Source organism: Microchirus variegatus (assembly GCF_963457635.1).
Source record: "Microchirus variegatus genome assembly, chromosome: 17".
Taxonomy (NCBI): domain Eukaryota; kingdom Metazoa; phylum Chordata; class Actinopteri; order Pleuronectiformes; family Soleidae; genus Microchirus; species Microchirus variegatus.
The window spans coordinates 10,484,811-10,499,008 of NC_139818.1; the positions used below are offsets into that span (position 1 = coordinate 10,484,811).

At 41.8% G+C, this 14,198-nt stretch overlaps 1 protein-coding gene across 1 annotated transcript in view; it reads right to left on the minus strand.

Annotated features, from left to right (window-relative positions):
* Nucleotides 1-398: 398 nt before the first annotated feature.
* LOC310938950 (voltage-gated delayed rectifier potassium channel KCNH4-like) overlaps nucleotides 399-14,198 on the minus strand; it is a gene marked incomplete at both ends in the record, with an annotated part of 51,574 nt that continues 37,774 nt past the window's right edge. The window contains 8 exons of the mRNA XM_083903604.1: nucleotides 399-1,448; nucleotides 3,573-3,649; nucleotides 4,361-4,452; nucleotides 6,282-6,661; nucleotides 7,549-7,587; nucleotides 12,808-13,022; nucleotides 13,452-13,701; nucleotides 13,970-14,169. Coding sequence (XP_083759730.1) covers nucleotides 399-1,448; nucleotides 3,573-3,649; nucleotides 4,361-4,452; nucleotides 6,282-6,661; nucleotides 7,549-7,587; nucleotides 12,808-13,022; nucleotides 13,452-13,701; nucleotides 13,970-14,169 — 2,303 coding nt within the window. The remainder of the gene's footprint in view (nucleotides 1,449-3,572; nucleotides 3,650-4,360; nucleotides 4,453-6,281; nucleotides 6,662-7,548; nucleotides 7,588-12,807; nucleotides 13,023-13,451; nucleotides 13,702-13,969; nucleotides 14,170-14,198) is intronic.

The following is a 14,198-nucleotide window of genomic DNA, read 5'->3' on the forward strand; positions in this document are numbered from 1 at the left end:
CGACAGCTTCTCGTGGACTGAAGATGTTTGCACATTGTTTTTGGAAACATTTTCCTTAGGAAAAGAATAAACAACTTTACCATGCAAGAAGGTAACAGGTATTATCAACTGCAAATGACTCTGAGGTCATCAGAAAAAAAACAAAAAACATTTTCTAGAGTTTTTTACTTTAAAGACACACTTCAGAAAAGCCAAGATAATGCACAAAAATGACATGCTTTTGCATAGAAATTATGTAAATATCGTTGAGTTTGACAAATATCAGAGCCCAGGAATTAAAAGAGGGAAATACGACACGCACTGACGATCTCCGTCTTTATAAACACTGTATGCATTTGCATTGAAACATCCGCGGCTTCTTGTTTCCAGTTGCAGTGAGTCTGCCCCTGAAACACAGTTTAATCTGTGAGGTCCAGACACCACGATTGTTCTGTGCTCTGCGTCTGGATGCCAACGCTGGACCGACGTGATGACACACTTTCACTGTCCCTGCTCTCCGTAGAGCCCCCGTTCCCCAGTAGGCACTCCAAACTCGTATGCTTGATAGAAGTTTGGTCATGCAGAGGGATAGGGGGCTCATCTGTTTGTGGTGACCCCAAATCCAGTGAGGGTCCAAGAGGGTGGCTGGGTAGTGTGGGCAGAGAGGCAGAGACAGGGTGGATAGAAGGGTAAGAGTACTCCATTTGAAGGATGGAGGTGTCTTGGAGCAGATTGAGAGAAGATGGCGTGGACATCAGTACGCAAAGATCCTCATGCGAGGTTTGTGATAAGCTGAGATGGGACTCTGAAGGCAGGCTGTGATGAGGGTTAGAGCTTGGTGATGGGACCAGCAGGCTGTGTGTAGACGCACCCACAGGGGAACTGGACAAATGACTAGAATGTTCATTACTATCACTGGGAGGCTGCAGGCACAAAGTGGGCTGGGACAGGCTGATGGTAGGCGGGTGAGTACCGAGAGGTCTGTTGCCAGAGTCTTTGTGCTCAGCGTCAGGTAGAAGGCCTGGACTTCCACCCTGGAAGCCTGAGCTGACGCTGAGAAGAGATGAAGTGGTCCACAAATGTGGGGTCGTGCTCTCAGAGGCATGACCTGAGTCTAACTTGGGTGCAGAGTTTATAGAGAGGGGTAGACGAGAAGATTGAGGTTGACGGTGAGTCTCTGTTTGGGTTTCAGCAGCTCCACTGCAGCTCCAGTGGCCGGAGGGTGGGACACTTTGGTGGCTGTGGCCTTCATGGCTGCCAGGATCATTGTGGAGGTGGTAGGTTGATGCTAGATTGCATGACACACCAGTGTTGGGGTCTGTTAGAGGGCCTGCCACCATGTGGACACTGTTTGGGTATGAGGGGAGGGGAGCACTGTAGTGCTGCACGGACATATAAGTCTGAAGGAGATGCATCATGTGGTGTAGGCCCTTGGTGAGCTCAGATACTTCCTGGTTTAAGGTGCCCATCTGTGTAGAAAGAACACACAGAGCAGTCATGTCTACTTTGCAGATTCTTTCAGCAAATGTGATGATTTCAAATCACTCATTTAAATCAAAAGTACACTATATAGCCAAAGTATTCAAACACCATTACACTAACAGGGACTGTAATGACATATTCAAATACATATACAGTACGTTAATATGGAGTCGCCCTTTTACAGCTGTAACAGCTACTACAGTTCTTGGAAGATCTATGGGAATTAGTGTCCATTCTTTCTGTAGAGGATTTTTGAGGTCAGGCACTGATGTTGGACGAGAAGTTCGGGCTTAGAATCTCTGTTCCAGTTCATCCCAAAGTTGATCAATGAGGTTGAGCTCTGTGCGGGTAGTCAAGTAATTCCACACCAAACTCATAAAATCATGTCTTCATAGTCATTGATTTGTGCACTGGGGCACACTCGTGTTGGAATAGAAAAGGGTTTGCCTCAAACTGTTGTCACAAATTTGTCTTGAAAAATGTCTTGGTATGCTGAATTGTTAAGATTGTCATTCACTGGAGATAAGAGGCCTAACCCAAGGGGCCTGAATGAAACGCCTGCATTTCATTTTAATATCAATTTAATAACAGGTGTGGATACATGTGTTTTTCCATATTGTGTATGTTAGTTCTGCTGCTAGGGATCTCTCAATCAAAGTTTGATGACGTTGGAAATGTTGTCTGCGTGTCTGCACTGAATGGAGAGAGCATCGGTGGCAGAACGAAGAAAGAAAACAGCAAAGAGTAGTAGAAAACATGGCCATCCTCACTCCCTGCGGAGGTTATAGTAGAAATTAATAAAGCGGGTGACATCATTAAAAACGACCAAACTAAAACAATGTAATGCAATGGAATGAAATGTTAAATATCATATCTTTAAAACTGGAGTAAGCAGGATACCTTTAATTCTACTTTGCCCTGGCAGCAAAATTGTAAATCAAGTGACCTGCGAGTGAGACTAGACTTCTGCACTTCTTATGGTTAACAGCCATGAGAAAAGCTGACCATTGATGCGAGAAACTGACCAATCACAGGGCAGTTCACAGAGGAAGGCTCATTCCTATTGGCTGTCTGTAGTGGTAACAACTTGTCTCCACTGCAAATCAATGCCAAAAAAGCAAAAGGAGTCTTAAAGAGTTGGATAATAATCACAAGAAAAGATGTGTTAATGTGAGTGGAGCATTTCAGATAGGTTGCCTCAAGTCATTTGTGAACTGATTGTGTCAGCCCATGGTCAAATCATCAGGTTGAGCTGCTGTAGAAACATGGTGGCACAAGATAGCGGCTGCCTTAAAGCAACACCCTGGGTATTTATAGAACTTGTTCTAGTTTTTATTTCTATACATTTAAACAAACATACTTATGGGAAATACATTCAATTACTGCCAGTAAGCACATGTCCTTGAAGGTCATGTCCACATTGTTTTCTGATGACCTCTTAAAAGAGAGCCAAACAAAGTATTGTGCTACATATGGCTTTAAGAAGGTTTCCTATGGGCAGTAGTGAAATCCAGTGGGACACACGCTGACGTAAGCGACGCAAATAGGGAAGAAAGACGACAGTAAAGTGGGAACGAGTGAGTGATACAATAGGGGATAAGGGGCCCATAACCGGGCCATAAGTAGCGCTGGTCTGTCATCAGAATTTCTGTTTTCTTCAAAGTGTTGAGTCAGCACTCCTGGCAGGGCCTCTGCATTGCAGTGATGCTCTACTGATTAATTAGTATCAACTTCAGACAGCACCTACCTCGGCCCATCTGGATGCTCTATTTGCACCTGCTTTCACTCTCGTTATATGAAGATTAAGAGTGTGAGGAAAAGACTGAGAGACATGACAGAAACCTACTTACTGAAAAATGCTCATGAGCTTGTTTTTTTTTTGTTTTTTTTAAACTAATTTGTGAACGTATAAGTCATTGCTAAACTAGCGTGCAGGAATGAATGTATGCTGAATATGAAGTGCATCATATTCAGTCTCACCAAACGACAGATGATGATGATGAGAGATACAGAGTGGAATACAAAGTTGATTTGGGTCTGGGAGGATTTCCCTCAACCACTAGATTCACTTTGGACTCTCATCAATTTTAATTCAAGAGGTTGTACTTTACCTTCTGGTTGAGCTGACTGATACTCTGCCTGACCTCCTCTGTCTCTATTAACAGAGTGGCATTTGGCTGCGTGGAGTCTGGAAAAAAGAGAGGTAGAGGAAGAAAAAAAAAAAGCAGCTGAGTGATGACAATCACACGACAAATCGGAAAGAATTAATATGAAGCAAGTTTTTCCGGTGTAACTCCAGAGGATGTCGACGTACTTTTATGTTTGTACAGTACATGGATGTATATGAGTAACATCTACCTACCTAACAATCTACTTAGCTATCTACCTATTCTAGCAATTTATCAATCTATCTATACCTACCTACCTACCTACCTACCTACCTACCTACCTACCTACCTACCTACCTACCTACCTACCTACCTACCTACCTACCTACCTACCTACCTACCTACCTACCTATAAAGGTAACAATAATAATAAATTATATTATTACCCTCTATTTAGGGTTAGGGTAATGCTGTTGTGCATCTGTTGCCAAAGCTCTCATCTCACGACAGCAAATGAGATGGAAAGAGAACCTGATATTCTGATAATAATGATAGTGATCATCAGTAAGGGCTCAGGTCAGATGATCACGGCCCTGCTTTGACCTTACTTGTCCTTTCACATGTTCTCTGACTCTCTGGACACCTGGCTGTCATTTCATGCCTCCTCGCTCTCATGTTTCCACAGGAGGAGGCTGTGCAGCATTGCAGCGTCCACTGTTTGAACTCCTGAGTTTACCCTTCAGCCACCTGGCACCCAGGTGACCGTCGCAGCTGGTGGCGGTTTGGCTTACCTTGGACGCTGCCTCCCGTGCTGGCCTTACGCCCGCTGTGCTCCATGTTGAAATGGAACGTGTGCCCATTGTCTTCGATACCATCTACAACCCTGGTAGGAGGGGGGTGACGAGGAGGGAAGCTTGAGTTAATGTTACAGTAGAGCTTTTTCAATTATCAATGGAGCCAGCAGACGACCCATCTATGTGCCATGAGAGCTGCCGCTGGCAGACGCCCATGTGAGTTTGAACACCTGAGCTCTCTGAGCGAGCACTTACAGCCATATCTAGAACTTATTGGATGACTAAGGGATACATTATGAATACAGTTGGTTGGGGCAGGAGGATAAGGTGCTCTAGTAATGGAATGCAGTGACATCTGTTGAAATCTGCAATGCAAATATTTTAGATTTACATTAAGTAGATGATATAGGTTTCTCAAACATGACTTTAGGTGTCCATTACTACGGCAGCTTATTCAGGTCATGCCTGACGTTCTAAGGCTCACACATGAAGACCAATGATGTGCTTTACACATTAGTTCACTCTGATACTGTCTGTGACGGTTTAAACAGTCAGACTTTGATCAGATCGCTCAGGGTGGAGGTTAAAACAAGATCTGAACAGGCCCAGGATTTTCATATTCTCACAGCTCTTGAAACTAACAGTGATCAATGGTAATTATAGGATGATGGCCAGAGCAGCAAAAACGAATACATAGGAACAAGAATAATCCTATATAATCATAGTTACAGCTAAAAAAAATCAAGCAACCAGCCAACTAAAGAAACAGAAAGAACAGTTAAAGTTCCAATGTGTAATTGAGGAGAGTTCATTGGGAGATTTGCTTATTAGTATAATCACTTAGGCCTTATCCACATGGAAACAGAAGAACTTTCCCTTTACGAGTGATCTCTGTTTTGCTCTTCAAAGGTTTACAGTGCATGGCCAAGTGGAAACAGATCTGGGCTTGCAACTGGAGGGTTGCCAATTTGAAACCCAAACAGCTCAAAAAGGCTGGGGTACCCCTGAGCAAGGTACCCAACACCCGTGGCTCTCCGCTGTTCAGTGGCTGCCCACATCTAATTCTAGGACGGTTCCTGGTAGCGGATGGGTTAAATTTCCCAAAGAGGATTAAGAAATTACCAAATTTATATACTAGACTTCTATGTGGTATCAACTGCCACTGAAATACGCCACAAGTCAAGAAGCAGATGTGGAGCACGCACAGAAACCTTGCGAGGTGGGGCTATGACATCATCCTTTCCCAAGATTTGCATAGTGGTACTATACAAGAGCAGAATTTGAGATTTTTTCAAAAATCAAATTTCCCTCCCAAAAAATGTCAGTTCCATGTGAATAAAAAGCTGATAAAATTGGTTGTGGATTCTCCTGATTTGATCTTGTGTGTTCAGGCCTGATAGAACGCTGGCAACTTATCCCATCATGTTTGTCAGAGCCATGTCTCATTTCTATTTCTGAGATTTTCCACCAACCACTAGGGGGTTGTATTTCATTTCTTATATTTTGCCTGAGGCTGACACTGGCTCTGGGTTATTTGAGGTCACCTGTCAGTTTACTCGGGTGTTGCCGATTGACAGGGGCAAACAGTTTTCTAATGTGCTCCGGTTTAAGTTTGGTTTTGGTTTCATTTTTAGACACAAAGAAAGACTCTGGACGTGATTTATACCCGAGTGCATGTAAAAAGCAAACAATCAGCAGCCAGTAGCACCACAGGACTTAGTCGATATAACATTTATAAAGTGTGGAGGGAGTACTCGAGTCACATCACATCATTAGATCACTATATCATAAACACAGGAACTTTAAAACAACAATTTAAACACAGTCATTGTACTGATTTAGTTAAAAATAATGAATGTCATTTTGACAGTTTTGCTTATGTTTTGGAACTAAAAATAAATGTTAGACTCAACAATACCTTGGACTAAGGTCTGGGGGTCCGTAGCAGGTGACAGTTGGTATAAGCAGCTTTGAAGGCTTTTGCTCACTGTCCAGCTCTGGCCGGGCTGAAGCCAGGGTGGGGGCTGACGCAGGGATGCTGTGCTCACGCTTCGTTGTTGGCAGAGGGGATAAGCTCTGCCCAAGGAAGCCACGGCTGAGATTCGGGGAGCGGCAGCGCCGTAAGGCGTTGAACTGCCGCAACTCGTCTCCCAGGAGGTTGCCCAGGGACGTGCGGCGGACAGGGCTGCTCAAGTTCGGCAGCAGGAGGTTGCGGCGGGAACGCGTGGCTGGAGAGAGATGGAAGGAGTCGTCCGAGTCGTCACCCTTGGTTTCCACAATGAATGGGAGCTTGGACTCCTGTGACAAAACAAACATAATGGACTGAAATAATAATCCACAATTTAATGCAAATAATTGTATTTGTTAAAAGGATTGACCCCAAGGATTAAAAAAAACAAAAAAAAAACAACCTACAATGACATTAATGACATTTATTTATGATTTGATGTTATATATTCTACTTATGTGTATATTCTATTATGTATATTTGTTGAGTAGTGTACTTTCATTAGCTAAAATATTTCCAACCCACTCCACAGAAATTATTTTATTTTATTTTTTTATTTGAATGTGAACCAAATAAGACAAAGAGACACAAATCCCATGTTTCCACTCTAAACAGCCCATAATGTGTTATTTAGATTTTAATGATGATATTTAATGTTATTTTCTTAATCCTGTTACAAATCTATTATACCCTAACCAGAGCGGCATTTGTTATTTTATGTAGTTTCATATTAAATATAACATTAAATAACAGAGCCAAACAAGAGCATATAGTACGATCATAGAAAAATAAGTCAGGTGGAAACAAGGAAATGTGTTTTGTACATAGAGAGAAAAGTAGCTCATAAGGTTTCCCATTAGGAGAGCTGTTGACCCAGTTAGCGAGCTAACTCCAGGGAATGAAGTGCCCTTTCTGTTCCAAATGAGTTTCAACCTGTAGGGGAAGTCCTTGCACAAACCCTCTTCCCACATTGTTCATCACAATTTCAGTATGTCCCAGATACACTTAGGGTTTTACCTGAAAGACTAAAAACCAGTAAGTTAAAAGCACGATAAAGACACACTTCTCCCTATACTCGAATTTTGAATTACAATTTAATAGTGTGCCGAGGAAAGCCTGTTTTATGAACAAAGGGAAAAAAGGGAGCCCAAAGAGAAGAAGGCTGCCTTGAACTCACATGTGAGAGTCTGGGTGACCTTGAAAATCTGTTGAGACCCTGCAGTGACAAAAAGAAAGAAACAGGAATTACACAACACACCTTTGCACACGGAATGCTCCACATTTTTTTTGGGAAAGAGCAATGCGTGAACAACAATGTCTGCAAAGATACGTGTAATGAATACATCAAGTACTTAGTGATGTAAACGTTGCAACATGATTAATATACAAGCTCAAATGAGGACATTCATTATAATATGCATTTTAATATTGATGTTTTGCACTTTTTGGGACTTTGGTTATTTAAAGGTGCATTATGTAATAAATCTAAAGCAACTGGCCATAAAATCTTCCTTATATGTCACAGAGACTCAGGAATAATGTTCATATAACAAACTGAACTCACCACCAACAACAGTAAAGCCAAAATATATTTGCATTTAAAAAAAATGTTTTACAGACTGCAAATCATGTTTATGTTTTAAAATCATGTTTTGGCATGTGGCGCCACCTACCGCCGTCTACCAATCATTGCAGTCAGTAGAGTCTCAGCTGCCGAGCCACCACGGGTTGCCAGTTATGTCAGAAAACGAAACCTAAAAGACCTCGGTATTTTTGAATTTGAATGTAGTAACCGTTTTTGGCCACATTCTTACATATGGCACCTTTAATGTTTTTGTTTCCTCCACTGGAGCTATTTTTAACCTTTTGCCATGACATATGCAGATTCAAGACAACCTAAACATGATTTGTATGCTTATACACCAAGCAGAATATAGATGGCTAATAATAATAATAATAATGAAAGAAAAAAAAAAAAACCTTTTCATCTAATTATTACACGTTCTTGGGAGCTTTTAGATAAAAACATGTCCAGTAACGGCAGCTTTGCCGTCGCTGAATCACGCGACTGATCCTATTCCCACACTTGATTATAAAGGGATTCCAGCAGACGTTTGTGTTTCTGCTGGTGTGTGGAGAAACTGCTCTCGCTTCATTATAATCACCCGCTGCACAGCAAATGATACTGTGCTCGTGTGAAGCCCTCCCCTCGTGTGTGAAGAATGTGCCTCTGACAACATGGCTCAATGTGACACAGTCTGTCACCGGTCTACAGTGCCAGTAATGCTCTATGATGCAAGGGAGCCAATTCACTGAGGATACACATTAAATTTAATCCCTCACTGAAGCAAAAAAAAAACAAACAAACAAACAAAACAACAACTGAGTTTAAAAATTGTCACAGAGGAGAGCGAAAGCAACATTTAAACATCTGTATGTCTCTTCAGACTGTGGTGCTGTGTGAGAAATCTGTCAACCTATCCAAGGCAGAGACTTCATGAGATCTCCTCATGAGCAAAATTAACCCCGGAGCCACGTGGGATGATTTAACAGGCAGTGATGGTTATTAGTGCCAAATGACGTTAATTGAACAACAATAATGGGCCATCGATGCCAAAATGTCCCACATATTAAAGTGGGTTTCCAGGACTTGGATGAGTTTTTTGCACAGCTTGCCACTATATGAGAATATATGTCAGATTTTTTTTCCCTTCATTTGAGACGACAGATAATCATGAAAGGAGTAGAGAAAGCGGGGCAGACATGCAGCAAGGCCTCAGCAACCCAAAAATAGAATTTCTCATTTAAAAAGAAAAACACACACCCACACCCACACAAGACCAGATTGAGGATAGTGTGGGCAATTTTTGTGACACATATTTTTCTAATCCAGGATATTTTTGGATATGAGAGAATAGAGAGTCTGGACTGAGATTAAATAAACTTCAACCACAGTGACAGAGAAAATCATTCAGCTATGGACATGGACAAAATACACATGATGTCATGACTCACAAACCATGTCTCCGACAAACAAAAGAAAGTGGAGAACAATTGAGTGGTTTCTTTGCTTTAACTTGTAGGTTGTTACCACAATCAGACAGTTGTTGGTGGCTAATAGGGATCACACATGCAGTAATTTAAATTGTTGATGTCCTTATTCTGCATCTGCTTGGTTTTGATGAACAGAAGCAATGAAACATTATTTTTATTCACGTCCTTCATCTGACAACAGGCTCTGTCTAGCAATACTATCAGACCTGACTGAGGGAGTGTTTGTGTGTATATAGTGGCATCGAAAAGGGCGGACGGGGACAAGAAGCATTTATGCCATGAACTTGAGTGACCTGTTTTTTTTTTTATAAAGAATTCACTGCTGTAACTTTTTGTGGATGCCTCTTTGTGTTTTCAGTCATACTCTGTGTTCACTTCAACACTTGCGCAGTGTTGCTGTTGCCTCCGTCTGTCCTGACTTAAAACAAATTACTCCCTAAACACTGCTATACTGAGAATCAAAGAAAGAGTCATGCAGACCTGGTAGGCTATTGTGACCTCTTTAGGACCTTTTCTGGCATGAACACTGACAGTGTCAGGACAAGTTGTCCTCACGGGGACCCAAACCTGGTCAGACAGAACATCATTTTTGTGTGTCCAAAGACAAACTGCAGTTGGGCTAATTGGAGACTCTAAATTGAGTGTCCAATTAAGTTGGATTGCCTCACATAAACCACTTTTGCACTCAGCAGTGGCTGCTTTTATCAACTCTGACAAAGTGCTGTTGTCATGTGTCCACACCACTCCTGACCTAATGGCTTGTTCCTCACACTCCATGGCCACAGACTATTTAACTTTCCCTATGGCAACATGGTCATTATAGTCCCACACATTCGTACTCAGCGCTGGCTCCCTAGTGGAGTAGTGACCTTCGCACTCTGCCCAGGACGACAAATTCTCTCCTTCTCCTGAAAAAAATGTATTCAACCTGACCTTGAAGCTGGAATAACTTTGTTTGGCTTACTTGGAAACAGCTGATACACGCTGAAAATTCAACCATGAAGGACTACTACCATTACCTTTGATGAGCAACTATTTGAAAAAATGCATAAAAAGTGGATCTATTTATCATTATTAATTTTTCTCGGTGATACCAACCAGGAAGTAAGAATATATTGAATAGCCACCTGGGGGTGACTCTGGCGATTGCAAAATAAACTGCTTTGTTTATGTGAAAATGAAAATGACTCGCTTCATTTACAACGTCCGTAAACATTTTTAGGTCAGTGGTCTCAATCACTAGTTTCAGGTTTTCTTGATAAGAACATGTAATTTGTGAAAATGATATTCCGAGTTAAAGGAAAACCAATCAATCATGGTATGAGTGGACACCAGCGGGATTGACAGCTGATTGCAGGTGACGTCTTCTAATTCTGAAGGGTACATCAGAAGTAGTATTTTTTTCAATAAAAAATACTATCAGAAGTAGTATTTTTTTTCAATACTACACTGTCAAAATAACAACAACCCTATGTCTCCACTTATAAGTTTTCAGTGTGCGTCATATTCTCATTCTATTCTCTTTCCAGGAATAATTTTCCATCTGGGTGTCCCCTATGCCATGGTTTACTCTGTGATAGGGCTGTGTGTCTTTGCCAGTGTCACTACAGTTAAAACTCAAAAAAAAGTTCCCTTGTGTCCAAAAGAAACCCCCAATCCTACAACACCTACTGCATAAAATCACACATAAAAAGTAGATCAGGTTGCTGGGAAATCCTTCAACCTGTCAAGGGGCTGGTGGTGTAAAAAAAAACAAAAAACCTCAGCAGATGGTGCAACAGAGTTAGAGAGCAGGTGCTCGTGATCAGAAGTCCCAATGAAGTCTGCTTCAATCTAAATTAAAGACTGTAACTAGAACAGAAGTCAGCAGAGCCCACACCTCTGCCAAAGCCCTGACGTTCATTTACATTAAATGAAGCCTTAAGGCTAAGCCAACAAAATTAAATCATAAGATCTACTGCAACAAAAAACAGACAAAGGTTGATAAACAATAAAAACAAACCTGCACCAAGATCAGCATTGATTCATAATTTAAAAATATCTGCAATGTTCAAGAAAGCAATCTAAAAAATCCTGGCTCCACCTCTTATTCAGATCAGCACTGAAATTCAGCAGGTGCTTAATTAGCTGATACTCCACCCCCACATAATGTTTCATGACAAAAACAAAACAGACTACAACAAAAACCAACAGACAGACAAGGATGCACACATAACCTAATTGCTGAAGGCAACAATTGTAGTAAATGATGTACAAATACGGCATCAAACACCAACCAGAGAACTTACAATAGTCCACTTTTCTACAATACTTGATTTCTGTCATGGTTTCTGTAAGGACGCACATTTTCTCTGTGATGTCTCGAACAGTCGTCGGGGCATAATCATTCTGTTTTTGAAGCCCTCATTAATTTGGTCAAAGCCACTTTCACACAGCTGTATTCCCTCCGGTAATCAACGTGCCCGACGCAGATGTCCTGTCCTTCATTTGTCGAACTAAACCAAAACAAACTCGACAAATGAAAAAAGAAACTGATCTTCAGACGATGGGGAAAGGCTTTCTGTGAATGCTCAATGTCACACATAACTTCGCATTATTTCGTTCAACAAAATGCTACGTAAAGCAGCCGCTGAATTCGTTGCACTTTGTTCCTGCAGGATTGGCGATGCAAAGAGCATCGGCAGTCACAGCTACATCTTTCTCTTAAATAACACTGAGGGGTAACAGGTGGTGATGAGGGTAATGTCGTCCTGCAGTGCTGTGGTGTCAGGGAAGCCATGTGGTGAACGCAGTGGTGGGACAATTAAATGTTTTTTATGGTGTATGCGCTACTCAATAGTGAGGGTCTAAAATCTGCCGGCTTATAGCAATGTACGGTCTAAAACAGTAATTGCAGTAATTGAAGCCTTGAGATTTGCAATTTGACCACTGCTGTCACTTATTGTCCATTTTACTGACACGATTAACACGAGTGACACCAAGCTATTTAATAATGTTGTAAATTAAGTGGGATCATTTTCCTGCAGCCCCCTGGTGGCAAATCAATATATTCTTATTTCGTGAAAATATTATGGTTAATGAAATCATTTACTGTGAAACTGAAGGAAACATTATAACTGATTATTTTTCAACAAGCATGGCAGTTATCATTTTAGATTCTTTTCATTTGCAAACACTTTGAAGAAAGTCAGAATAATCACATAAATGATCCATGTGTATCCACATAGATTAGTCTTCAGACTGATTTCCCTTTTAATAGTGGTTGGTGAATGAGGACCATTGCATTTAAGTGCCAATTAATGTGAGTTAGGATATGATTTCATAAGGAAAAAAGAAAATACTCTATTCAACTGAGTTTTTGCACATTTTGTGTATTTGATACCTCGTCCTGGCTGCCCTCTCGCAGGTTATATGTGAGGTTGTTGTGGATGTCCGAGGCGAACACGCTGGCGTATTCAGGGTAAAGTTCCAGCACCTCTCTGAGGCCTCGCACACTGATATACTGCAGGTCGCAGTAGGTCAACGCCTTCACATCAGCATTAGTCTTGATCACCTGCTCCTTTTTAGGCAAGTCGGAGCCGATCAGGTCCCCTTTTCCTAAAAGAAAAACAAGAGGAAATGTTCACTCCACTTTATGCTACATGAACAACTTAAATTGGGGATGTCCCCATCCTGATTTAGGTATCACATTAGTTTCTTTTCTAAAAAATTGCCAGCTACAGAGCTTTCCAAATCCGCTGACTCTTCGCTACTTAAGTGGGCAGGTCCTTCGTGTAGTTCAGCTGCAAACTTTATTTAGGTCAGACTGCAGGAGTCTGCACTTTTTTCTGTTTTATTATCTCTAGAAACTCCAGTCAGGAATATTTTATTTTACTGACAGTGACCAATAATAAAAAAAAAAGGCATACTGATTGGGACTCAATACTCCTCAATACAAATCAGGATTAGGGGCCAGAAAAGCTGAATGGGAAATCACTACCTTGATCATGGCACTAAAATCAAAAGTCACGTGACTGCAATACAAACCTAGTATGGCCAGCACCATGTTGTCTTTCAGGACCTCCAGAGACCCAGAGCAGACAAAATAACTGGCATGCAGCGCATCGCCCTGACGGATCAGGTACTCCCCAGGGACGCAGAAGGAGGTTTTTATGTGTAGGGAGAGTGAGCGCAGGCAGCCTCGACTGGCCCCCTTAAACACAGGCAGCTGGAGAATGTCCTTATTCAGATGCATGGCGATGTCTGCACGCAGCTCGTCAGGGAAGTCGTGCAGGAGCTGGGAATGTGTGACAAATGTAATGAGGTGGGACACTGATTGGTAATTAGGGAATGGAATGTTTTGCCACCAGTTGCCCTCTTTTGAATTTAAAAAACAATAAGACATCTGTTGATATGTTGACAGGCAGCTATGTGTAGTGTGAGATCATAAATAGTCATGGATCGACGTGGTTGTATTTTTACCCCTCCTGTGATCAAAACTTAGCCTCACAGCACCGTGTACACAGGTATTACATGACAACAACAACAATGAAAGCGACCCCTACCTCGTTAGCATCTATGCCATTGTTGACAGACCATGTTGTCTGGAAGTACTCCAGCATGCGCTGTTTGAGCTGCTGGGGCAGACGATGCACTCGGATGAAGTCCTTCAGGTCCTTCATGCGCGTGTGGTAGAGAGAGCGGCGCGAGTACATACGCTGGATGATCGCCGTCACGTTACCGAAGACAAGGGCGTGCATCAGTGCTGTATGAGACACGGAGGTATGAAGGATA